Source organism: Carettochelys insculpta, chromosome 21, assembly GCF_033958435.1.
Source record: "Carettochelys insculpta isolate YL-2023 chromosome 21, ASM3395843v1, whole genome shotgun sequence".
Lineage (NCBI taxonomy): Eukaryota > Metazoa > Chordata > Testudines > Carettochelyidae > Carettochelys > Carettochelys insculpta.
In genome coordinates this window covers 22134256-22160175 of record NC_134157.1, presented here as the reverse complement: position 1 = coordinate 22160175, position 25920 = coordinate 22134256, and the positions used below count along the sequence as shown (strand labels likewise).

Below are 25920 nucleotides of genomic sequence, written 5' to 3'. Positions count from 1 at the left end.
GGCGCAGCACAGCATTGCTAAGCGCTGTACTGCCTCTTCTATAGTGTGGCTGGGTGAACACTTAGGAGTAATCATTTCACTACTGTGGCAAAGGGGGCGGGGGGCAAGTAACTGAGGAAAAGTAATTGCCATCCTGCTCCACCAGGCTGGGTTTTGGGAAACGTGACCCTTTGCTGTTGGCGTCCTCTGCAAGTGAGGCAGCACCAGGGCATGGCCCTTCTTACGTCCTTCCAGCGAAGCCTGGCTTGCAGGTGCAGTTGGCGCCCCAGGTCCCGCTGGTACATTTGCCTCCATTCAGACAGGTGAAGTTTTTGCCGCACTGTTGAGGTGGGAAGGGCCATCTGGCAAAACCACAACCACACATATTAGAACTGTCCTAGTCAAAGGGCTGCCAGCTGCTACAGTGAGCAGCACACTAGTAAGCTGGCGGATGGGCAGGATCTGTTCCTGACCAGCAAGCTGGAAAAAATCACAGATCAGTCAAGTACATCCAGGCTTGAATCGTGGGCTCAGCTTTGGCAAACCTATGCTAATACGCCTACGCTGGAGCCGCATTAGGCGTCCCACCCCGCCCCAAAACTTCCCATTCGTGCTAACGCTGAAGCAGTTCTACTGGGGATGGCAAAGTCGGGAGACCAAGTGGAGCCAAAGCACCGCTCCCCCATGGGTCACGCCCTCCTCCTCGCAGGTCTAGCAGCGGGGTTAAAAGGCTTGCAAACTGCTTTCACGTGCATGCCCACTAGTACTACTCCCAGTCATGCTGCAGTAGTAATGGAGTGACATTTATAGGAATCCTGATGTAGCCGTGACCTAAAGTGTGCACTTGTTTACCAAGTCTCAGTGCTTTACTATCTTGTGTCCCTAACATGTGGGGTTCCCCTCCCCCCAGTTCTTTTATTCATAAGAACCATGCTTTTGCTTCTTTAAAAAATCCTGGAATCTAGCTACCCTACCAACATTTGCTGTCTGCTCCAAAAGTGCATGCTGTGTTCTCCCAGCTGCAGGCTCAGCTGGCAGATTAAATTGGAGTCAAAGGCTCTTGGGATGCCTCAAATGCAGGAGCTGCTTGCATCGTCCATTAAAAAAAAAAGTCAGCTACAGAAAAATAATACACCACACCCTTTAGAGTCACCAAGGGCCATGCATAAGTACCATGCTCTTTCTAGCAGGCTGATCATTGTCTTTACTATAGATACTGCTGTGTTTCAAGGAGCAGAATAGTGTTCAGTACGCTGGAGAAACCTATTTGAGATGCACAGAGGTAAAAACATGCAAACAAACAGTGAAATTCTGTATGTAAGCTCCCTGTAAGGCACACACATGCTCATGGTGGCAATAGCCCTGTGAAAAACGCTTCTCTGCGCAACTAAGACTCCCTCACCAGTGCGTGTGACTCCACCTCCCATGGCACATGTTCTAACATTCCAGACTATTACAAGACTACAAACTGGGGAAATGCTGCCAAAGAGGTGACACTGCTGGCAATGGTTCTGGATGCTACAGTGAGTCACAAGTAAGAGTCAGCAATGTGGTGTGATTGCCAAACAGGCTATTACTATTTCAGGTGTGTAACAGGCGTGTTGAACGAGACGGCAGGTGTCCAGCTCTGGGTGGCTAGGCTCAGATGTGGAGCATGGCATCCAATTCTGAGCACTGCACTTTAGGGAAAAGGCAGGAGAATGACGAGTCCAGTGGACAGGGTAGATAAAAACAGGGCGCACACAGTCTGGAGAAAAACAGCGGGTGGATTAAGAACAGACCTCCTGTATGTTAAGAGCTGTTATGAACAGGACAGTGACCAACTGCTGTCCATGACCACTGGCGGTACGAACAGAACAATGGGTTTAATCTGCAGCAAGGGAGCTAAGAAGAGACACTTTATAAGGGTAGACAAGCTCTGGTAAAGGCCTCTCAGGCTGTGGAATCCCCCTCACTGAGGAGTGGGTTGGTTAAGAAAGAGACTGGACCTCACCCAACAGGGCCCATCTAGCTGCACTTTGTCCTGCCTCCATTCATGTGGCTGGACTCTGCGACCTTTTGAGGTCCATTCCACACCTCCAGGTCTATGAGTCTAGAGCGGGGTCAGCAACCTGCGGCTCCAGAACTGCGTGTGGCTAGCAGCCACTTGCAGCTCCAGGCACTGCTGCTGCTGACTCTGCTTGCAGCTCCCTGCACTGCCTCCACTGAAAGAATGTTCCATTATTTCAGTGGGGGTAGTATAAGGCTGGGAGCTGCCCACGCTGCATTGGGGGGGGGCGGGGGGGGGGCCAAGTCTGCCCCTGCTGGAGCGCTGCAGACACACCAGCCCCTGCCATTGCTGCCCAGCTGCGCTGAGGTTTGGGGTGGGGGTCTGCCTTCCCTCCCTGTGGAGCCAGTGCCACCTCCTGGGCAGTGCAGTGCCCCCCAGCTCCTCCTCGCTCTGCAGCAGGCACCAGAGCCTGGAGCTGCGTCTGGTGGTGCAAGAGCAGCTCCCCAAAGACCCAGCCCAGCTCCCCCCTGCCAGCCCTGGGACCTGTTGAGTCCAGCCCCAGCACTGCTGGGTGGGGAGTGGCCTGAGAAGTTTGTGGGGGACCCAAGGCAGGGGGACCCAGAGCACATGTGGGGGAAGAGCAGAGGTTAGGCAAGTAAGATCCGGGTTTAGGTTGGAGTAGAGCGGCTGAGGTGGGTTAAACCTGGGGCCGCGGGTAACAACGTTCTAACGGGCACAAATCATTGTGGGCATGCTGTTTTAAAACAGGGCTTACAGAAAAAGTACAGTTTGATGTTACTTATGAAGGATCATCTCATAATCACATGCATTGCAGCGCTTGAAGTACTGATTCTAACTGAATTTGGAAAATGACTCTTCCCCCTATATTGGTCACAGACCCCTGGTTTAGAACCTGTCCCAGCTGCCTCACTGAATGCTACCTGTCCTGAGCCTTGGACCCATGGCACTAGAAGGTGGAGTGGGTGACTTTGCTTTTTGAAGAAGGAAAGAAAACTTTCCCTAGCAGACTGTTCTTGTTGGTTTCCTCTACAGACAGCTGTCTGAACATGCTCAGAGACCTGGAATGCTGGAATAAGTCCTGCAAGGGGTGGCTGTGTGGACAGATGTTGGTGAGGTGGGAAGATGTGCCTGATAAATGGACTTTACCACATGGCAGTGCAATTGATGATGTAGCTGTCACTATTGAAGAAGGGCCCCTGTAGTTGCAAGATGCTGTGCAGCCTTCAACGGGGCTGGAGGTTTCCTAACACTTTCCAAATGGCAATAAGCACCCTGCAGGATCAGGGCTATAATAAGCAAAATATGCCATGTCTTCTAGACACCTGCCCGTCACAGACTTGCAGTATGTCTCAGCTCTCATTGACCTTCCAGCACCAGAATAGTTTTAAGGCTCTTGCTATGGTAAAATCCAAGATGTTTGGAAGCTACTTTATCCACAGCCTCACTGGCAAACCCAGGAGGATGCTTACTCGCAGCGTGGTCCGGAGTGCTGAGCTGGGCACTTGCAGGAGTAGCCGTAAACACCATCGATGCAGGTTCCGCCATTTAAGCACTGGTGCCGCACACAGTCATCCACGTTGATGTGGCACTTCTTCCCAATGTAGCCCCGGTAGCAGTCGCACTGAAAATCTGCCACCGAGTCCACGCAGTCCCCATAGACACATGGGCTGGACTGGCAGTCATTGATGTTCGACTCGCACAGGGGCCCCTCCCATCCGGCGCTGCAGACGCACCGGAAGGAGTTAAACAAGTCCTCACAAGTGCTTGCGTGGAGGCAAGGGCTTGAGGCGCACACATCAGCCCCGGTGCAGCCCAGCTGGACATGCCCACTGCTGGACTGCAGAAACTGCTCAGGCTGAGGGTAAGCAAGATCGCCAGTGAATGGCAGATAAACACCCCCTATGCTGACATGTCCAAGGCAGCCAGTGAAGTTCTCAGCTAGAACAATCAGTGCATTGTTCTTTAAGAAGTCCAGGTTCCCAGCATTCCCCTGCAGAGTCCCATTTACAGATCCATCCAAATGAACTAGCCATCTTGAAGACAGCACCGAGGGCTCTTCCATAGACAGCGAGACCCTGTGCCAAGAGCCATCCGTGATGGGTGTCTGGCTAAGGTAGCCGGCCCCCTCAATGACGTTCCCACTTCTGATAGCCACAGACAGAGTAGAGTTCTGAATGGCAATTTGGAGGGAGTCCACCTCTTCTGTGGCCCAAAGCAAAACGGCATCTTCGTCCCTGGTTTTGAAATCGAGGTGGAGGCTGGTGAGAGCTCTCGTGACTGAGCCATTGGCAGTGAATTCAATGGAAGCATTGCCATGAAAGGTTGCATTGGCCAAACCTGAAATTAAAAGGAAGAATGGATTAGGGATCGGAGGGACATTAAGTGTCATGACTGACAAGGCCACATGGCAAACTCCTGCCTCATTAGTAGCCTGGGAAGCTGTGGAATTTGCATGTCATCTCTAAAGCCTGAGCAGCTGGTGGCACTCAGGCGCTTAGGTCTTAGCTATGACTGGCCTCCTAGCTAGAAAATCTCCCATGAGGCCACTAAATGATCTAACTGGCCACCTCCACCTTGCTGCTGTGGTTATCTCCTAGTGTAAACTCAGAAGTTGCTTCATACACAAGTGTAAGAGTCCAGCTCTGCAAAAATAGCCTGAAGTTCCCAAACTAGCAGGACATGAAGCGAAAAGGGCAGATTCTTACACTGATTGCACCTTAGTGTCGTTATAATCCGTGCCAGAAATGGACAAATCTCTCTCTTCCTTATGAGGGTGAAAGTTAAAGTAGCAAAGAGAAGGCTGCTGCACCATCTCATCATGATTATGTTCTAGGTGACAAATCCACTTGGAGCACAGACCTGAGACAGCACACAGCATGCAACATTCTTAGTTTGCTGAGCTAAGCTCCTCTCTGCTTTCCTTTAGGTTCCCAACTGCTTCAGACAGTTATGTCAAGGGCAATGATAAACAGACATGGTGCTGTATTAAAGGGAGTCATCTTTAAAGCATTTCCTGCACATAAACAGGAGGGCAGCACTTACACACGTATCCTGCTGGAACATTCACGCAGGTGGTGGCTGTGGGACAAGGGTCACTTGCACACCACACTCTCTCCTCACAAGTTCCCCCAGTGAAGGTTGCCGGACAACTGCAACTGAAGTCATTCCAAGTGATTGTGCAGGTGCCACCATTGTGACATGGCCCAGACTAAAAAGAAGCAGAGCTTATATTTAGGAGGAGGATGGCTCATGTTTGGGGCGGGGGGAGGAGGAGGAGTTTGATGGAGAGAAATGTAACATTCAAACCTTGCATAAGTGGTGTTTGAATTACAGTAAAACTGATAAACACAATGAGCTAAGGACCACAGAAACATCCTCTGAAACACACCCCTCCCCCCACACTCCTATACCTTGCCACAGCCACGACAACTCAAAAATGAGTTTCCTCAGATAGGTTCTATAGAGCTGGTGGCCTCAGGGGGTCTCGTAACTTTAGAATACGCTCCCTCCTTTGATGCAAAATATCCTGAATTTGCTGACCTTCAGGTGATGTTGCAAATCTCATCTACCTGATGAGGTGTTTGGAGATGGTACAAGCACAATGTGCTATGGGTTTCTGGGAGGGAGGGAGCATGTTGGGTCTGACACAAGGAAACTGTGTGTGTTTAGTTACTGGGGAAATGGGGAGAAACTGCTCTAATCTGCTGTATGTGTTTTTGTTATGGACTGTGGTGTAGGTCACCTACCAGGGCCCTTTCAATAGGCATCATTTTTAACATGCTATTTGTGTATTCAAATCAGAGCAAACATCTGTCCAGCTCAGGGAGGGCTCTCCATAGCCTGACTCCTACAAACAGATACAGTTCTTGGTTTTAAAAAGTTGCCCTGTGAAATAAATGCACTAAGGAGCAAAGATGAGAAAAGCGACAGGGAACAGGACCTGGATGAACTCATGGCTACAAGTCACACATAAACAGAGGCAAGACATGTTCCATACTACACCTCTCAGAGGAAATTAGCTCCTTCTCTTCTCACACAGCCTTTCCTTTGCTGCCCAGTCCTTCCGTAGCATGAAGATTGCAAGGAAACATTGGCTATTGGTGGAGCAGGAAACCTCATGGTGCTAGGTAATTGCTGATTAATTACATGCAGTTGAGAATAGTCATCATGAGCTAAAGGCCAATTCTAATTCATTTAAAACAAATAGAGAAGGTGCCAATCCCTGCAGGTTCCATTAGAACTCCTTTAATTGAAGCATTGATGTTCAGTGGCATCTGAACACAGCACTTCATAATAATAACCCTTAGCACCTCAATCGCGCATTCCCTTCCCAAAGTGCTGTGCAAAGAGTGGCTAATTATAACCAACTAAAATAACTTTGCTGGAGTTCACAGGTGCAGGTGAAAACAAAACTGTGAGGCACAGAAGGAAGCTTGAGAAACATAGGAGGCAAGTTGCAGAAGTCCCTGAATACAATGCAAGCAGCTGCTTCCCGGGTGATGCTCCCATCAGAAGAAGCAGAGGAGAGAGAGAAGTGGCAATAATTCCATGTAGCAGGTGCAAGAAAGGCAAGCAGAGCTGCAAGAAGCAGCAATGTAAGCACAGGCTAGTGCCCATCACATGCAGCAAGAGGGAGAGATGGGTCCCACACCAGCTATATCCTGACTCCCCTGACCATAGAGAAAGATATTGTTAAAGTGATGGTGCACCATGGGCTGGAAGTGGAAGTGCACCTTGAGGATAGGGAGCTAAAAAGGTTCAAGGAGATGGTGCACGTTGGTAGAGTTGTGCTGATTGGGGTGCAGGGATTGGGTGTGAAGTGCTCAGTATGCCAGCAGGATGGAGGAGGTTTGGGGATAGTGTCTGCATTGGTGTGGACGTCAGCTCTGGAAGAAGTGTAGGTAGAAGTATGTGAAGTGGATATGGTGTGTCTGGGGGGCTGTGGATTTTCTCCTTCAACACTTAAACACTCAAGTCTTCCCAAAAAAAAATCACAGGCGTGAAATGGCCAAACAGATGTGGACACCTTGCTTGTAATGAACAACCATGTACATGTGCAGAGAACAGCAAGTCCCTACCTTGCAGGTGTCATCAGAGATGCAGCCCTGTGTGAGGTTAGTGGTTTGTCCCATATACACCTTTTGTGGCTGACTGTAGCTCTCAGCCTCAGTAGGAAAGAACTCCATTCGGTAGTTGTTGAGCTGGACGTCTTGTAGGCAGCCCTTAAAATAGCCTCCCCATGTACTCACATGGTCTTGGTGAGGAAGTCCACCCACATACACCTCAAAACCAGCTACGAGAGGAATCACTGCCAGGTGCCCTAGCACCACATCTCTGTCTGAATGGGTGGCAAAAACAACTCCTCCATGGAAGGCGAGAGTTACCAGGTACCTCCTCCCATCAGACAGGTTTTCTGAGAAAGTCACAGTGTTTGTGGAGAGGGAGGCTATCTGGAGCTGCCCGTTCTTCAGATACACAGTGAGGCAAGGCTCAGTCCCATTGCTGATCTGCAACACGAGGCCACTTGGCTTCCGAGTTCGGATAAAGAAGGAGATGTTGAAGTTTGTACCAGGGTTATTGACAATTGTGAAGGAAGCGAAGCTGGAGGAATCCTCCAGGCCAAAAGTTCCTGCTGGGTACTCTGAAAGGGAAAGGAAACACACACGATTTCTGTAAGGCATGGCAAAGCAGGTGGCTAGGAATGAATTGCACGACTTCTCTTACTAACCTGCTGTCACCTGTGTATCACTGCTCCTAGAACCTGGGAAAAACAAGTGCCAAACACTTGGTATGAACTATTCACAGAAAGCCTGTGAGTGTTTCTTCTGCCTCTCGGTGTAACTCAGGCACGCGTGGCACAACCAAGAAAGGAAAATGTAGCATGACCCCGATGCACGACATATGCCCAGGCCCCACAGTATCAGAGATGCTTTTGTACTTGTTCCATTTATATCATGTGAGTGAAACCAGAAACTGACAACAGTATTCATGCAAGCCCTGCAGGACTGTGAAAATGCATCAGGGAGCATCTCAGCTCAGATTTCCACTAAAACACGATTACCTTTAACACTGAGCATTTTATCTACAAATACAACACGTTCTTTTCTCACCTTGAACTTGAGACAGGCAAGTAACAGTTTTTCTTAGTGAAATGACTTCACTACCCTTTTGCAATTGCTGTGCTCCAGTGCCAAGAGGTTAAAGCATCTGGCTCTGGCTGCACTGTTTACACCATGTAACTCCTAATCATTCTATCAGAGGTCAGATCTGCTTAGTCACAACATACAGAGGGTGTGACAGAAAACCCATTTACAGAGGGTTCAGTTTCACATCTGACTCTGGTTAAGCAGAAAATGCTGGTGCTTCCAAAGTCAGAGTCTCCTCTAGGTCTCTAGATGGCTCAACACCAAAGGAGTTGGCAGATGCCATCATTTGGCACTTACCATGTGAACAAATCTGGCCCTGGTAAGGCCTAGAGCAGTCACACCTAAAGCTTGCCCAGAGGTCTACACACTGGCCTCTCTGAGAACAAGGCTGGGAGTGGCACCATTCTGTCCTGTTGCAACCCAGCTCCACTGGGGAGGATTCATCGTTGGGGATATCAGAGGGAAGAATAGCCTGATAATCAATCTCCAGGTCCTCCAGGCAGCCAATGAAACCCTCCTGGCTCCATGTGTTGTTGGCCATTGAGTCTCTGTCAACTCCCCCAACATACGTTTTTAGGAATGAAGGGGAGAGAGAAGCGGCACTGTCTCCTGTTTGAAAGTCTTGCAGGCAGACTCCTGTGTCACAAGCCTCATGCCAGAGTTTTAACTCCAGAGACTCCCACAGAAGAACCTCAGCTTTGTGCCAATGGCCATCATCAACCCTCAGACCCTTCAAAGCCAAAGACGATTGAGCCTCATCTCTTCTCAGCCCCACATGCAGCACACCATCAGAGAGCTCCAGAAACAGGTACTCTGCCTCATCACCTCGGTAGAAGAGGATGGCATTAGGCAAGGTGGTTTGGAACCGGAGAGATACTGTGGCCACATCCCTCCTGCTCCGATTATTATTTATGGCCATGTCGATAAGGAGATACCCTCGGGAACTGAAGGAAAATGTTGTTGGCGTTGAGCATGTGGCATCATGAAAGCCAGGCTGGCACTGGCAAAAGTGGCTGTGGGTCTCAGCTTGGTAAGTGGGGATGCACAAGGCCTCATTTTGGCAGTCATGTGTCTGGCACCCAGTAAGAGCCACTGAGCAGTTCTTCCCTCCCCACAGAAGACCATCCTGACTAGGGGCACAGTGGCAGAAGTAGTCAGCAATGGAATCCTCACAGGTAGCTCCGTTCTCGCAGGGACCATCCTTGCACTCATCGATGTTGACAGCACATTCCACACCTAGGAAACACAGTAAGAAAGGGGGAATGATAGAGGTCTATAACATCATGACAGGTGTGACTACAGGAGTGTTATTTAGTCTCTCTCTCTCTCTCTCTCTCTCAATACAAGAGCTAGAGGTCACCAAATGAAATGAATAGGCAGCAGCTTTAAAACAAAAGGAAGTGTTCACACAATGCACAGTCAGCCTGTGGAACTCCCTGCCAGAGGAGGTTGAGAAGGGAGAAGCTATAACGGCAAAAAAAAAATAGACAAGTTCAATGGCTGTTAGTGAGGATGGGCAGAGATGAGATGGATCACTTGATGATTACCTGTTCTCGTCATTCTTTTGGGGCACCTGGCATTAGCCAATGTTGGAAAGCAGGATACTGGGCTAGATGGATTTTCAGTCTGACCTAGTATGGCCATTCTTATGTGACTGAGGCTCCCTCTACCAAAACAGCGAACTGGTGATAACATCAGCCCCCAGTGGACCAAGTTTCTTGGGCCAGTGCCATGCAGCGAAGCCACCATCAGGCCAGCAAGGAGCAACTGGCTTTTGGGGCTACAGTGTTCACCAAGTATACAACTTTACAGACACTGAAGAGTGGGCATATGCATAGAATATAACTGTGATATATGGACCTGTCTGAATCAGCAACCAGCCAAAGACTAGCCTATTGCCATAGAGATCAGTTAATGACATGAAAATATTTGGATCCCACTTCTAAATGAATTTTTAATAAAAAATACAGGCTGCTCAAGGAATGCCAGATTTCTATTCCTCTTAATCCCACATCCTATGGCTTCCTCTCACTCCTCCCTCTGCTTGTATGTGTGCTATTTTTAATACCATAACCCTCATCCTCATGTGGTACTGTCTGGGCTTGAGCTTTGATGGGCTGTAAAATTGCACCACTTCACTATTCCACTGAAAACCTCAAGAACATGCAGTATTTGGTACTTACCTTTTCTGTACTTTTCATTGTCCTTTAAGACAATAAAAAGATCCATCAGAACACACAAAAAAAAAAAAAAAAAACCAGACTACATTCTCATTTAATGCCCAGAGCGGCACAATACACACCTATTCAGGCGAGTAAATGAAAACAAAATGGAAGAGTTAATCCAATAATTTCTAAAACAACCCTTGGCAGCCATGATCATAGCCCTCGTGAAGCACAACTCATCACCAAAATAAGAAACAAATATATGCCCCAAAGGCACAAACTCAACACTGTACAGCAGCAATGGGCAACCCACACGCACAAGCGGGCCACGAGCGGCCCTCCTTCATCGGAGCGGGCTGCATCATTGCTGTCAGGCCCGCTGATGGGGGGACAGAGGAGGACACAGGCCTGGCATTTCAAAGGGGTGCAGAGCTCCAGAAGTAGCAGTGATGGAGGCTGCAGCTCTGGGGCCCTTTGAAATGTCGCAGAGTGCTGTGCCGCTGCTATGCATGCAGTTCTGAGGGAACGTTGGGGCTGGGGGGCAAGGGCTGACTATCCAAAGCCCCTGCTCTCTCCACCTTGACCCCTCCCATTTCAGGGCAGGGAGCCGGGTCCCCTTCCCGTGTTGCCCCTGGGTCCACGATGGCTGCTGGCATCGCTGATAGTTGTAAACAGGACCGTCTCCTGGGATAGGGTAGGAGATAGAAAAACTACATTAACTGCACTTGTGTACCTAGAATTTGCAGGTCATACCAACTAACTGTAGCAGCACTTTGACTGGCTGCAGAAGGCGCCCAAATGCCATAGAAACCAACAGAATCTGACAACCCTGCACAAGGGCAACAGTTAGCAAAAGGTCTCGTAGACCACACACGGGAGCCCGATGGGCTGCACATAGCCCTTAAGTCACAGTTGTCTACCACTGCTGTACAGTCTTATTGACGTCAGTAAGACAACAAGCCTTTGTACTTTTCCCTACAGACACTGACTACATCCCAGTAGAATGTAGGGAGGCTAGGAGATAATACAAGCTCTGCCATCATCATGCCTTCAGACTGATTAGCTGCCAGTATACTGTTCATCCAGCCCATAACACTGGTTTCCACTAATCTTCACAGACAGCCATATGGATAAGCCAAGCATGGATTATCCACATCTAAAGACATTACAGTAGGGTTGCAACATTTGCGAGGGTTCAGTTTTTAGAACCCTTGTGAATGTTGATTTTTCATGAATATGAGGGTCCCGGGGCCCCGGTAGGAAGAGACAGCTGCCAGCGCCCCCCACTGGAGCCCCAGGAAGCGGCGGCTACCTGCACTCACCACTGGAGCCTTGGGGAAGCGGCAGCTGCTGGCGCTCCCCAGCTGAGCCCCAGAGAACCCGCAGTTGGCTGGACGGACCTTTGGGCTCATGCAGTATGGTCATTCTTATGCTCTTAATCTCAGCAATGAAATGGGGCTTCTTGAATCCATGTACCACTTCAGAGACCTAGTCCCCAGAAATGCCTTGTAATAAACCTCAAAACACATAGGGTTCCCCAAACTAGCTGAGTTAGTCTATCCCCTGGGCCTTCCCTCAATATGTCTCTGTGGCCGTTCAGACTGAGCATTTAGCATCTGCTGAATAAGTGCCAATCAAACAAACTTTAGATTTACCATCACCTATATCATTCTCAACTATACTTCCCTGTGGGCCCCAGGGTGTACACTATACAGCCCTGGAAAATGGCACGGCAGGGATGGAAAGTACAATGCTGTGGTAACCATCAAGCCAGCACTGCTAGCCCACCATTACCAATCAGTGTTTGCTGAGACAAGCCTTAGGGCAACTGCTTGGCATTGTAACTGCAGACAAATGCTGCATCTTAACAGTGATCTCTGCCCTGCAGGTGAGCTTTCTCAGCTGGAAGATTCAGAACTGCTTCTGAGAAGGCCACAGGTATAAACAGCACTTCTGGGGACAGGTAAACACCCTGCCTCCCCTTGACTTTGGGGTGGGGAAGCAGAGTGGCATGAGCCAGCACAAAGCAGGCTGCAGTGGAGAAATATTAGAGAGCACACTAATGGAGAACCCCAGGCTTGAAGAAGCCCCTGGGCTGTGTTTGGTGAGGCTTATGGTGCAGGCTCAGGCCAGGATGTGGGGCACCAGCACCCTGCTGAGGCCTCAGGTCTGACTCAGATTATTTGGCAGAGGCACCTTTCAGGCTGGAGGCCTGGCAGCTGATTAAACAGAGAGATGACGATTAGGCCCAGCATGGCTGACACCTAGCAGGACAGGATTTCAAGTTGCAAGGGGTGCCGCTAGGAAAAGTCTGCCCAGTGGCTACCAGAGCTGTGGCCAGCAGAGACTAGTGTTGCAGGCAGCAGACAGTGATGCAGTGGGGGCTGGTCTCTGAGAAGCAGAGCACTGGGAGAAAGCAGAACTCACCCCCCTCCCCAACCTCACTCTCTCTCTTTGGAGTTGGGAACCCTGAACAAGGGACCCTCCAGGGCCACCTCCACCACCTCCCATTAAAGCTGCAGCTGGAAAGCTTGTTTGTGCTCTTTGCTGGACTCCCAAATGACACCTCTGGTGTGAGCTCTCCATAGCAGGTGGCAAATTAATCCCCACAGTGAGTGCGCAACCCCCCCATTTGTGGCTAATTAAATGCTGAGTGCTCCCCCGGGACCCATGTTTTGATTTCTGGCCTGTTTTGTTGAAGGAGAAGTTGCCAGTACAGCTTTTGATAGATGGTGGCTGCTGCTCCTGCCTTGTCGGCAGATCTAGCAGCACACATGCAGAGAGAGAAGTGCTGGCTGCCAACTTTGGGGGGCAGCTCTTGATAGAGGAACAAAAGAAAACCAGGCCATTGTCATCACACCTGCTCGCAAACTAGTGCGGGCAGGAGAGAGGAAAGGCCTGTGAAACAATTTTGGTCCATCCTCTCCCCCTAGGGCCAATGGAATACGCGGGGAGGGATTTGGCCAGTCTAGTTTTAAAAACGTCCCATATGATACAGCAGACTATTCCAGAGCTTTCTACACCTCTACAGAAGGTGGAAGCAAATATTTCCTGGAAACCAATGTACCCTCTTACTTACCATGGGCCCTACTCTGCCTCCACACATACTCTAAGTAAATCCTCTCCCTCTTATTGGCGTTTACACCCTCAGCCATAGCTATCCTCCCCATCCATTGTCACATCAGAGATCTGGCTCTGTCATCCTCTTCTGTCTGCCGATAAATATGGCATCATTTCTGAACATCCTTCAGATTGTGATGCCAGGTTTAAAGAACACAGCTGCAGGGGAAAGCATTCCCTTGCAGACTTCTTCCGAGACGTTAACTGCAGCTCACAAGAGTCTGAGTTTTATGCTTTGGTTGTGAATGATTTCATGTTAATACAGCCAGGAATGCAAAACAGCAAAGAGAAGGAAATCACCCCCCTCCGGAAATAGCAAGATTTTTTGCTTTGGGCCATTACAGCAGAGAGAAAGATGCAGACAATTTCCTGGACTTGTACCTGATATCCCTGATTTCTCCAGAAAAGAGATGATTGTGTGTCTTTGCAGTTATACTGGAAAGGACATTTTAAAAATTTTGTTTTAAAAAACTTTCAATAGCACCCTCAAAGGAGCAGCACTGTAACCCATGAGCACATAATGTTTCATTTCAGGTGATGAGAATAGACCTTAAATTCCATGCGATAGCTCTTCTGCAAAAACAGGTACTTTTTACACTTGTAGATTGTGCTGTGTTCGCTCTGAGCATTTCATGCTGAGGCCAACAAAAATATACACAAATAATAAAGGGAAAGACAGCATACTGTAAAATATACTCTGATCGCATAGCTCTACTTAATTATTTAAGAAAAATCACAAAGCTTCTAAATATAAAGACCAACTAACAAACATAAGAGAAAGCAGCCATTTGGAAATCCGATTTCCAAAGGTGTCGGGTACTGACCGCTGTTTTAAACTATTGTGGTTAATTTGAGAATGTTCAAGGTACAGTAATGACGGCATTAATCAGAGACTGTAAACAAACTCACCCAGCTTGGAAAGTCGCCACTTTCCAGTGCTTTCAAATGGCAAAGCTAAGTCTTTCAAGACTGACCAAAGGTGAGCCTCTTAGGTATTTCTAAAGCATCATTTTCATGGTATCTGATAAATAGTTTTGTTTGACAGGTGCCAGGGTTACTAAAGCAGGAGAGCCCACCAAGACAGCTGGACGGTGCTACAGACCCACTGAGAGCTAATTCATCACACATGCTAATGTTATATCACACCTAGAGAGACAAGGTGAGTGAAATAATATCTTTTCTCTCTCACACAACAGAAGTTGGCCCAATACAAGGTATTTTCTCTCCCACCTTCTCTCTCTAGTTCCCTGGTACCGACACAGCTACAGTGTATGCATCATACCTGTCACACATATGCATGCAAGACAGACAGACAGTCTCTCTCTCTCTCTCTCTCTCTCTCTCTCACACACACACACACACACACACACAGAGAGAGAGCAAGAGATTCTCATGTAGCAATCACATGCCTAGATATCCAAAGTCTGAGGTCTCTTAACTGGCCCTGTCTATTAATGAGGGTAAGCCTGACATTCTGGAAGCACTGTGCCAGTGCAGTGATCTTTACTAGCCAGCACTGCCTTGCCTTCTAACTAGCAGGCACCTACATTCCTAGCAGCCATTCCCCAGGGCATCCTAATTAGAGTGCCTGTTATTCCAATACAACATCAAACAGAGAATGAGCTGCAACAACCAGGCCTTGCAATGACAATTATGTTTGCATCATTACCATAGCAACACACTGTTTGGACTGCTCTCCCACCCTGCACTTTTGCTGGGAGGATAGGTTGTGGAGGGGGTGCAGGGGGAAGTGCTCACATTTTTATTTTGAGCAGAATAAGTCCCACACTTTTCAGTAAAGGAATTTTTTATACTTCAAAAACCTTCAGCTGAAAGAGAGAGGCTGAGATTTCACAGAGTAAGTGCAAAAGATATCATGTGACTCCAAAGTGTACCTAAGCGTGAAGTGAGAGCTGACACCAACTCTGCAACAACATCCCAACCTCGGTCACTCCCAGCAAAAGGAAGAAAGTGTTACAGCAAAGACTCAGCACAGGCACCGCCAGCATCTCAAACCTTGACACATAAAAGTCCCTAAACAAAATTTCAGGTCCTTACAAAATACAGCCAAGTGCCTGTTTACACAAGATTTCCTCTCTTTGGTTAATTGTTAGCCCCTCATACCAAAGTTACATGCTATCTCTAACAACACAACCTGAGCTGTAATCCTACACACACACACACACAAGTTGCACTGACATCCATATCAGATTTTACCTGCTAGGAGATAAATTCCACCCACGATGATGCCAACCACCATGGGTTTCATTGCAGATTCCTTGCAGACATTTGTGACAGGGATGGAAGAAAGGTCAGGGGTGGGGTAGGGAGAGGTGAGGAGAATGAAAGGCTGTAGCAGAAGGACCCGGTGTGTGTGAGCTCTCTCCCAATGCCAGTCAGGAGAAAGGGGATTGGAAAAGAAACCAGCCAATATAAAGAGTCCCGCACTGTGGTGAGATCTAATCCAGCTCTGCTCTAAACCTCCCCAGCTGGTTCCTGTCAGTGCTGACAAGAAGAATGTGTCTACAGCGTATTCTTCCTCCGTGCGTTCCATCAATGCCCTACAGGATCCACAGTATTAGCTCGGACAATGGCAGATCACAGGCCAGACCCCAAACCTTCCTCATACCCTGTGCTACCCCACACTGACTTGCCTACACAGGAATGGCACAATTAGAGCCCAATTAAGGATTTTTCCAGTTCTATATTACAAAGAAAAGCTGAGTATCTACCAGTGACTAACAATCAAGGAACAACAAGTAGAGTGTCCCTGACTCAGAAGGTGAAAGCCTGGCCCCACTGAAATCAATGGTAGTGCTGCAAAATCCCCATTGATGTCATTGGGCTCACAATCTCATCCAGAGTTTTGTTCCTCCACTTGCCCCATCATCACATTGTGCATGAGCATTCTGCAATTGCAAAGGCTGCTGCAGCCCTTATCCTCAACAGAAGAAAACTGGAAAGAGTGGAAAAGAGTCAAGGAAGTTTCTGAACGCCAAGGAGCAGCTTCCACAAACCCCTCCAAGACCACTCAACTTATTTCAAGTGTCCTTATCCCAGCCACAGCCTCTGTGCCAATATATCCTTTCCAGTCAACAAACAGCTTTTGCTAGCCACACCCTCAATAAATATTCCTGATCACCACTGCCCTCCTGTGTGTCATATCCTGAAGCCTGGTGACCATACTGGTTTCAGGCTTTTGATAGGACCTCTCTTTCCCCATAACTGCTTGTAGACCTGGCAGAATCTCCTCAATATCTTGGGATTTGGTGGAGTCCAGGAATTTTGGCAGATATGGTGTTGTCCCGCCTTAGAAAGCACCAATTTTGAATAGTTAACTAGCGAGAGTAAGCCTTGATCCTGCAGTTGTTATCAAAGGGAGCTATATCTGTATATATGGGACTAGTTAAAAGAAAAGAAGCCCATGGTTGGCAGGCAAGTGTATGTGGGCTATGTAGGGCCAGTAAAGTTGTCTGTTGTGCACTGCCTGGACAGCACTTCACATCAACTTTTCACATGATGGAAGAAAAAAAAATGGCTTTTGCTTCTTTCATTCTATGCTTGTGGCTAGCAAGATTCAGAGTCACTTTTGCAATGGCTGCAAGCATCAATCCGCTCCCTGTGCTTCTTAAGTGTCAGTGCAACATGCCTCTGGTAGCATGTGATCAGGCTTCATCACTGAATTTGGTTCACTGGTTGTCTCAGCTTACCTAGATGGGGCTACAGACTGATGGGGTATTCATGAGGATCTGTGCCCTTCTGCAACACAATTAAATGGGGGATATCTGAAAACCGGCATTTCTTTGAACCTTTCAGCAGAACTCTTACACAGCACACAGGCATAGGGGGTCTGTTTGGGTGCAATGAACTGCAGGATCAGGACCTAAAAAGCTTCTGAACCTAAATTTTGACCTCGGGGACTGCACAGCAGATAAATCAGTCTAGCTTTTAGCTCACTAATTATTATTTCATCTCTCCAATGCATCACATGAAATACTACATAGTAGTAACAGTAAAGTCCTAAGGTTCATGTAATAGCACACTACAGACTTTTCTGCAACCCACTTTGTTTGGGAAGAGGACCAGCCCAGCTTCCACATGTTGCTTCTTGGATGGAGGATAGTGACTTCCTTGACAGTTTGTGAATTAAATTACAGACGTTTACAAATTACCACCAAGGCTCTGCAAGCGTGAGATATTTCCTGAGCATGGAGGGTGGGAAGAAACCTCTCAGATTAGACAGCAATGTCACTGCCCTGCCCTCTGGAATCAATATTGTTGCAGATTCCTCCCTGCAAAGGAAGAAGCTCTGTTGGGTTTGCAGCGTGTAGGCAGGTTATACTGTTTGTTGGCCAGCAAAGCTGTGATTATATATGAAGATGATAAATGTCACAGAACATTTATTTAGCATAGGAATTGCCACACTTCTCTGGTCTAAACCCCACACTCCAGCAATAGCCTGTTCTCATAAGACACCATTGGAGGCTAACAGCAGCTGGCCCAAGAGCTCTCAGCAGCAGCTGTAGTATTGCTGTTCCTGTGCACAGCAATTCCCATTTGTCTGTCCATTTGAGTAGTTCTGCTCATGTCTTTGCTTGGCCTTACTTTGAATGGCACTTTAAGCCAGGCTTCACCCATTTTCATTAAAAGAGAAGCCTACTTTAATATATCACAGTTGCTTCACCTTTACTAAGCCTCTCTTTAACCAGGGTGAGACGGAAGTAACTGGCATATCTCATGCTGCCCTCTGGTCAGACAATCTGCTGTAACAGGCCTGTCCAAATAGACTTAGTGCACATCATAACCTCACGGGCTGTGTTTGACCTCAGGTGCTGTATGCACTTAAATCACATCTGACACCACGACTCACACAGGCACTAGTGTGGAGTGTAAATTCCTGCTGTACCTGATTAGCTGACAGCAAGTTTAGAAGGTCCGAGTAACAATGGAACCATAATGCAGTAGGGAGACACAAAGTGAACAGTACAACGCTCATGCTAGCCTTATCCAGGACCAACTAATACTCCCTCTGCATGAATCCAAAAAAACAGTTAAAAACATCATCTGTCTGAACATCTCATGACCAGCCGCTTTGTGGCTGCCATGGTGCATGTGGAGAATAAACCTTCCAGTTAAAATGAAGGCAGCCCCAGGAAATATCTGCTAGCTCCAGTCGGCTGTATTTGCTGAAGGGGCTCCTCTTTTCAAGGACTGCAGGCTTCCTAATCGCTTTAGTCTGAACCTCTTAACTGCCTTCCCTGACTACAGGAGAGGCCACATTTCTGGAACAGAACAGACACCTGGAAAACGTCTGTGCAAACAAACTGAACAATCTGTCCGATCAGGAAAAACGAGGAATGCTGTTTCTCCAATCCGTTGCCCTGGGTGATGTGTGGAACAAGGAACACAAAATGGCAAGTGTGCCTGGGTCTGGGCCCAGCTCTTGCACAAAGAGCTGTGAGGAGAAGAAAAGGCTGTTCATACAATGGAAAAATATTTTCTGCTTCCTACAAGAGAGCTGAAGAGGACATGGAAAGCATGTCTGCATTGCAAGGAAAAGCTGGCAGCTGGCTTGTGCCAGCTCACTCCCGCTCAGAGGTCTTGGGTTCAGTTGCTGTTTAATATTTAACTGGGGTGTAGATGCTCAGACTAAGGTAGCCTTAGTTCCAGCCCAAGCCCAAACATCCACACTGCAATTAAACAACCTGTTAGCCAGAGCTGCACAAGCTCATGTCAACTGGTATGGGCCGGCTGCGGGTGTCGAACTGCAATGTAGACATACCCTAAGATGACCTCTCTCTCAGGCTCACACATGCCAGTGCAACTTGTGGCTGGACTGCATTCTTCAGGAGCAGAGGGAAAGTGCATGTTAGGCCACTTGGAGCCATCAAAACATCTCCTATACATTTCCTCAAGGGCTGACTGGCCACATGCTAACTCAGAAACTACATTCTGCTCACCTAAATGCCAGTTCCCATTTCAACTGAACACATTCCTCTTCCTCACTTCCTGTCCTAAGCCTTTGACCAGGCCACATTGCAACCAAAAGACAATTCAGGCCAGCTTTACACTAGAAGGCAAAACTGATTTTAGATATACAAATCCAGCTATGAGAATTCCACAGCTGAAGTTGACTTACCTAAAAATTGATTTTTGCCACTGTCCACCCAGGAAAAACTCTCCTGTCAACTTCCCTTACTCCTATTGAGAGGCAGGAGTACCAGTGCTGATGCAGGTGCCCTAAAATTGCACTAAAAATCAAACTCTGGAAGATTGACCATAGCAGGGTCGATCGTATGCTTATACTTATGGGGGGTTCGACATGCAGCGATAGATCTTCCAGAGATCGATTTTGCCATGTCAGTGAAGATGCAGCAAAAATCGATCTCTCTGGGCTTGGCCGTCAACCCTTCTACTCCATGCTGCTGCCTGGAATAAGGGATGTCAGCACAAGTCCAAAGTGCCCTTATCTATACCAGGGAACAAAGTTGGCGTGATACATCGATTCTAGCTATGTTAATAGCGTGCCTAGAATTGAGTATCTGGGATCCACTTTGATACCTACAGTAGACCAGGCTGAAGATGTACCCGGACATTAACAGAGGCTTAGTCAGAGAACACAGTAAATCCAAACCCAGCTCTTTCCCTTCAGCCATCTCTTACAACCTGCCTCTCCCTCAGGTGGCAACAAGACTCATCCCCCTCCTTGTTTAATTTTGCTCCCTCTGACAAGGCCCATGCAGAGAATGCTGAGCATGGCGCTGCGGAATGGGAAAGGAAGGCCAGACATGCCCCCTGACCTCACCGCTACACCTGTGAGCAGACAGATACCCAGACTTTTCAATCTCAGTGTCCTATCTTTCTGCATGGTTTGGGCAGAACTAGGGCAGACCACACTGGGCTTCCATTCACCAGCTCTTACTGTGGCAATAATTATATTTAGGCAAGAGCCATTCCAGCTTCCACAGCCCAAGACAGCACTGAAGCAGTTAACACATGAAGAATGGTGCTTTCTGCTGATTCACTCAGTTATCCCACAGCACTCCCCGCATTCCTGAGATTGAAGAACAGACTCCAGGAGAGAAAATGAAAAAAGCAGCCTACATCAGAGTAGCAAGTTCACTTTGATTATGGAAGGCAGCTTAAACCCAAGCTCATGGCAGATCTAAGATGGCACAGAAATGTGTTTTGAACAGAAACATTACAGGAAGATTCATGAAGTTATTCTGTGATCCTAATACGAAGTAATAAGATGTTTACCCAGCAGGACTATACTGGGATTAATTGACAAAGCAGGGGAGATTAATTGTTATTATTTCCCTGTCAGCTTCACTCCTCCACATGCGCTCCCTGAACTCAGATAGAGGCAAAATGTGACTTCCCCACCTGCTGCTCCAGGCCTTGCACTGTTACCTCTTGGAATCACCCCAAAGGAGAGATGGTGATTTAACAAAGGCAGTAACCAGAACAGCACCCTGGCTCTAATCTCCTTGCAGTACTAATGAACCCCAAACATATGCAGCAGAAGGAATTCCCTAGCTCTGTCTCTCCTCTCTGTGCTCAGGTCAGCTTTTCTCTCTATGAGCAGTCCCAGAAGGATGAGGTAAACCTACCGTCTGGGAAAGCAAAATGGAATGCTAAATTCCCTGGATTCCCAAGAGTGGCACTTGGACACCAAGGGAAGGAAACGGCCCTGGAGCCACAACCCAAGAGGAATTTATGACTTACAACATTGAGACATTTAATGAACTTTGCAGCATTCCACTGAGAAGAGGTCTGCATCTGCAGGTGCAGCCCGGTAGGAACTGGCCCTGTGCTGCGGTTGAGATTGGGATGAAGCCTGTTTCTGCAGCCTGGCCTACATGGACTTCCCTTTCAGAACCATCTAAGGTGTGAGTTCACACTGATGGAGCGGTGCTGGTGTAGTTCCATGTGGACACACCACCTCTAGCAGAGGAACGCTTTTCTCAGATTAATTTATGTCACTTGAGACGTGTTTCAATACATACCCTGGAATAAGACTTCCACACAGGGGTTATACTGATATAACTGACCAGTTTAACTATATTGGTGTAATGGCACTAGGAAAGGCCCTGTGCATGCTTGAGCATATTGCTACCTACCACTTCTTGAGAACAGTTACAAACTCTTGTAGCATCAAGTTCTTCCTTTCTCCCACAAGATGGCACCCTTTCAGCATTTCAGGCAGGATACATCTTACTCTGGGAGGGCTGGAAGAATGCAAGCCAGATCTGGAAAATGTCTGTCACAAAGCCATACCCCTTCTCAGTATCAGCTTGTTAGAGAGCAGAGGGAAATTAAAGAGAATAGGAAAGGAGACAAGAGGTTTTCCTTGGAGGTTTGAGATGAAATGGATTGGCAACAAAGGTAGAGAGAGCAAGAGAAAGAGAGAGGAAAGTCACTCCAGCAGCTGATAAGAAAGTTGTCATACTCACAACAACATGTTTGTATGGAGCAGGGCAGAGACAAAAACTCCATCCTGGATGAGAAGAAGGGACACACACGGCTCATGGAATAAAACTCTCACATGCCTTTGTGGCAACTGGTTTGTACCAAAATAAAGGGCCTGTCCATGGGAGGATTTCACTACAAGTTAACTAGCAAGCATGGTGATATAAGTGTGTCTTTTTTCTTACTGAAGACAATACCAAAGTGTTGCCAGCTTGCATTGTCAGTTGGGTGCAGGCAGTGTGGACCTAATAAGCCTTTCTGCACCTCTGGTTTCTACAGGTGTCTGGGATAGGTGGCGCCCAGCTCTGTGTTTAATCTTTGGACCTTCAATGATGCTGCTACATTCACATTGAACAGTGTTATAGAAGCACCTGCCTCACTGTGCATCCCTCCAGCCCCAGTAATGTATTATGCTTCACTTGGCTCCTGGCAGGCCAATCTCACTATTTCACAGATGGAGAAACTGAGGCCCTGAAGTGTTAGAGTGACCTACCGAGGGACACATCTGCAGTGGAATGCAGGTCCCATCCTCCCAAGCCAATCCGTCCACCCTAGCAACCAGAAAGAGCTGAGCTGTGTTTGCTCACACACCAAGACTTTCTGACTTCCCTAAATAAAAGTGTTGCAGCCTCCAACTGCTTACATCCTCAGTTCACAGCACTGCTGGCATACCCCAGTCCTCGGCATATGGTACACTCAAACAGGTGTGCCACTGTACATCAATCCTAATCTGGGGACCCCAGAGCTACTCATTTTGGGCCCGCACAGCTCTCTCTCCAATTCATCTCACTCAGCTGCCTGCTTTAGCTAGTGCTAGAATCCAATTAAACAGCCATATGGCAAATCAGTGACTCAATAAACATCAACTAGCCTGGCTCACCCGATCACACACGCTCCATCACCAACGTTACCTGAGTATCCTGGCAGGCAATGGCAAAGGAAGCTGTTAACCAGATCCGTGCAGTGCCCTCCATTCTGACATGGCTGAGACTCACAGTCATCAATGTTAACAGAGCAGCTCTCCCCTTTGAAAGTAAAATCACAATCCCGTTATGGTTATTTCATTAAGCCCAGGCAGTGGACGTGTGTGCACCCACTGCTGGGGGAATCTTAATGCTGTCCCTCACAATTCTCTGCTCTTCTTGAGCAGCTTTGGGGCAAAGATCCAAAGTGCCCATTAGCACTGTCACTTGTCCCTCAGCCCCCACCTGGCAAGCAGGTATCACTAGTCCCCACTTACTGAATGTAGAAGTCTAAAGCACCAAAAGGATAAGTGATTTACCCCAGGCCACAAATCAGCAGCAGATATGAAATCAGAGTCCAGGAAGCCTCTCTGAAACACCTGGTCTATCCACCACAGAAAGCTCCTACCCAGACCTCAAGTGTTCCCCTCAAAAGAGCACTTCCCCCCAGCCCCCCACACTCCTATACACTCTTTAATAGCCACAGAAAGGGGTGTCTCTGTTGAGCCTTTTGCCTACAGGGAGAACACAGCAGGCAACCCCCCTTCTGCATGCCCATCCCAGCTACAGGACAGGATGCTACAAGTGCAGTCACTGGCAGGGGACCCTAAAGATGTTGCTTGCAGGGAAGCCGGGCGGCAGGCACATGGGTCCAGCTCACAGCTCCACTCCCAGTGCTGGGGCAAGCTCCCACTCAACAGGGGAAGCCAGGCAGCCACCATGCCAGTCCAGCTCTGGCTCCCCCAGCTGCAGGGAGCCAGAACCCGGGGCAGCAACCTGAGCTTATAAAGAAGTGGAGTATGGGGCAAGTAGCCCCTTGAGCAAAATAAATCAGGACACCGGGATGGTGCCCAAAATCTCGGGCTGTCCCAGCCAAATTGTGATGGGTGGTGCCCCTACACACAGGAGTGGCCACCAGGGCTATCTTGTCGTCTACCCAGCGGCAGGGTACTGAACAGAAAACAAGGGCACAGCAAGGGCTATTGCACCAGAGTCTGGAGGGATATGGCCATCCTGATAGGGGGTGTGGAGTGGTTACACTCCAACTGCCACCCACACTATGCACATGCTGCAAAGCAGAGCTGCACAGGCCTCATTGCGAGGCAGTTGGCAGCCAGAAGCATCTTGCGCTGCACCATGTCTACACAGACGACTCCCCTGAGCTCCTTGTGGCCCAAGCAGGGCAGTTCCTACCAGGGGGTGCAGGACACATCCCAGTGGGTAGCTCACCTGAAAAACCTGGCTGGCACCAGCAGAGGAAGCCAGCAGCTTGGCTATAGCTGAACTCGCTGGGGAAGTCAGGCCGCGTCCCATAGTAGGTTTGGTTGGATCGCTCAAAACACAGCCCTCCATTGTGACACGGGTTCGAGGTGCACTCGTCCACATCCTCCTCACAGTGCTGCCCTGTGTAACCTGCCAGGCAAACAGCAGAGCTAGCACAACACAGCTCTTCTTTGGAAGGGAGGCAGACAACTAGCCACCAAGATCCCAGAGGGCGAAAATTATGGATGCCTGAGAGACCGCAGTTCTGCTAGCATGGGGTGCGCAATCATTTTTGATGGCGGGCCACTCCCAGGTTTTGGAAAATGGACAAGAACTGCACTTTTCCACGTAAGGGTGTGGGATCTGGGATGGACACTAGGTCCAGAATGGAGCTTGGAGCAGGAGACTGGGTGCAGAAGAGTGTAGAGTCCGAGAGGGAGTTTGGGCAAAGGAGGGAGTTGAGACCTGGGGCAAGAGATTGGGGGCAGGGTCTGGGAGTGGGCTTGGGTTCAGGAAAGAATTCTGGCCTGGAGGAAAGAATGTAGGAGGGGATGCAGGATCTGGGAGGCAGTTGGGGTGCAGGAGGGTGTGGGCTCTGGCCATGAGTCACTTATCTAAGCAGCTGCTGGCTAGCAGCACTCTCAGGCAGGCTTTCCTGCCTGCCACCAGCCCCAGACAGCTCAAAGCTGGCTGTTCCATCTGTCTCTCTGTGCCATGTGGGGAGGTTTCACATTGCTGCCCCCACCCCAGCCAAAGTTTTCAGCTCCTACTGGCTGGTAACTGGCCAATGGGAGCTGAGAAATTTTGCTGGGGGCAGAGCAGTGCAGCACAATTGCACAAACTATCTAATGAGAGCTGAGAAATTATGCTGCACTGCCCTCCCTCTCCCTACCCCAGCAGCAAAAGCTCTCAGCTCCACTGAGTGGCTTCCAGACGACAGGAGCAGACAGATTTTGCTGAGGGCGGGGGCAGTATGTGGAGCCCTTCTTCCCACAGTGCAGAGAGCCACAAAGAGCAAGCCACTGTTTTGAGTGGCACTGCTCTGTGCCACAGAAGTGGCAAGGGGCCAGATTCAAAGCCTTGGTGTGCTGGATCAGCCCATGGGCCATATCTTCCTGACCCTGAGCTAGCACAAGCTGTCCGGCCTGGCACACAGCACGAATGTCAGAGACTAGAGCCAGTCAACCAATCTCACCCACAACAGCAGGAAAACAGGACAGAAAAGGCCAAAGAGCAGGAAAAGGGGATTTTCAGACAATACAGCAGGGTCCATTTCCCAGCTGTGAGTCATGCATGCTAAAGGAACACTCTCCCAAGGGAAGCATTGGGAGCCCTGAAAACTAGACTGACCCATGCAATATAGAGACGGTTTTGCTCAGGTCAATCTGGCAGGTCCCCTCCACCACTGATGAGTCAGACTCCAGGAGAATGAAGACGTTTCCCTTCTCACCTGTCCAGCAGGCACAGCTGTAATTCTTGACACCCTCCAGACAGGTGGCACTATTCAAGCAGGGCTGGGAGGCGCACTCCAGGATATCCAGCTCACAGTGCTCCCCTTCAAAGCCTGTGTCACTGCAGTCACACTGGTAGCTAAGGGAAAACAGAACATCACAAGAGCATTTCATTCCAGTGTCCTGTCCCTTCCAAGGCAAAAGCAAAACAAGCTTATAGGGCCAGCTCACTAATCCCTGCCCCGCCCCCATATCCACATGGCAGTGTTCCTCATCCACGCAGTGAGAGCAAAGATAGCCTCATCTCCACAAACAGCATCCTTGCAGGAAATCAGTGGCAAGGCAGGTCAG

General features: G+C 48.7%; 1 protein-coding gene across 8 annotated transcripts in view; it reads right to left on the bottom strand.

The window, feature by feature from the left end:
• CRB2 (crumbs cell polarity complex component 2) overlaps positions 1–25920 on the bottom strand; it is a 63338-nt gene that overhangs the window by 15770 nt on the left and 21648 nt on the right. For 5 of the 8 annotated variants that reach the window (XR_012648380.1, XR_012648379.1, XM_075015659.1 and 2 more), the window contains 9 exons: positions 25569–25708; positions 24086–24268; positions 22805–22918; positions 8434–9372; positions 7719–7751; positions 7069–7631; positions 5033–5198; positions 3460–4327; positions 225–341 (listed from right to left, as the gene is read on the bottom strand). Coding sequence is in view for 5 of the 8 variants with exons in the window: in XM_075015659.1 (XP_074871760.1) it covers positions 225–341; positions 3460–4327; positions 5033–5198; positions 7069–7631; positions 7719–7751; positions 8434–9372; positions 22805–22918; positions 24086–24268; positions 25569–25708 (3123 nt within the window). In the remaining 3 variants the exon portion in view is untranslated. Of the gene's footprint in view, positions 1–224; positions 342–3136; positions 4328–5032; positions 5199–7068; positions 7632–7718; positions 7752–8433; positions 9373–22804; positions 22919–24085; positions 24269–25568; positions 25709–25920 lie in introns of those variants that run through there. The other 3 variants (XR_012648381.1, XM_075015661.1, XM_075015660.1) reach the window with 3 other exon arrangements.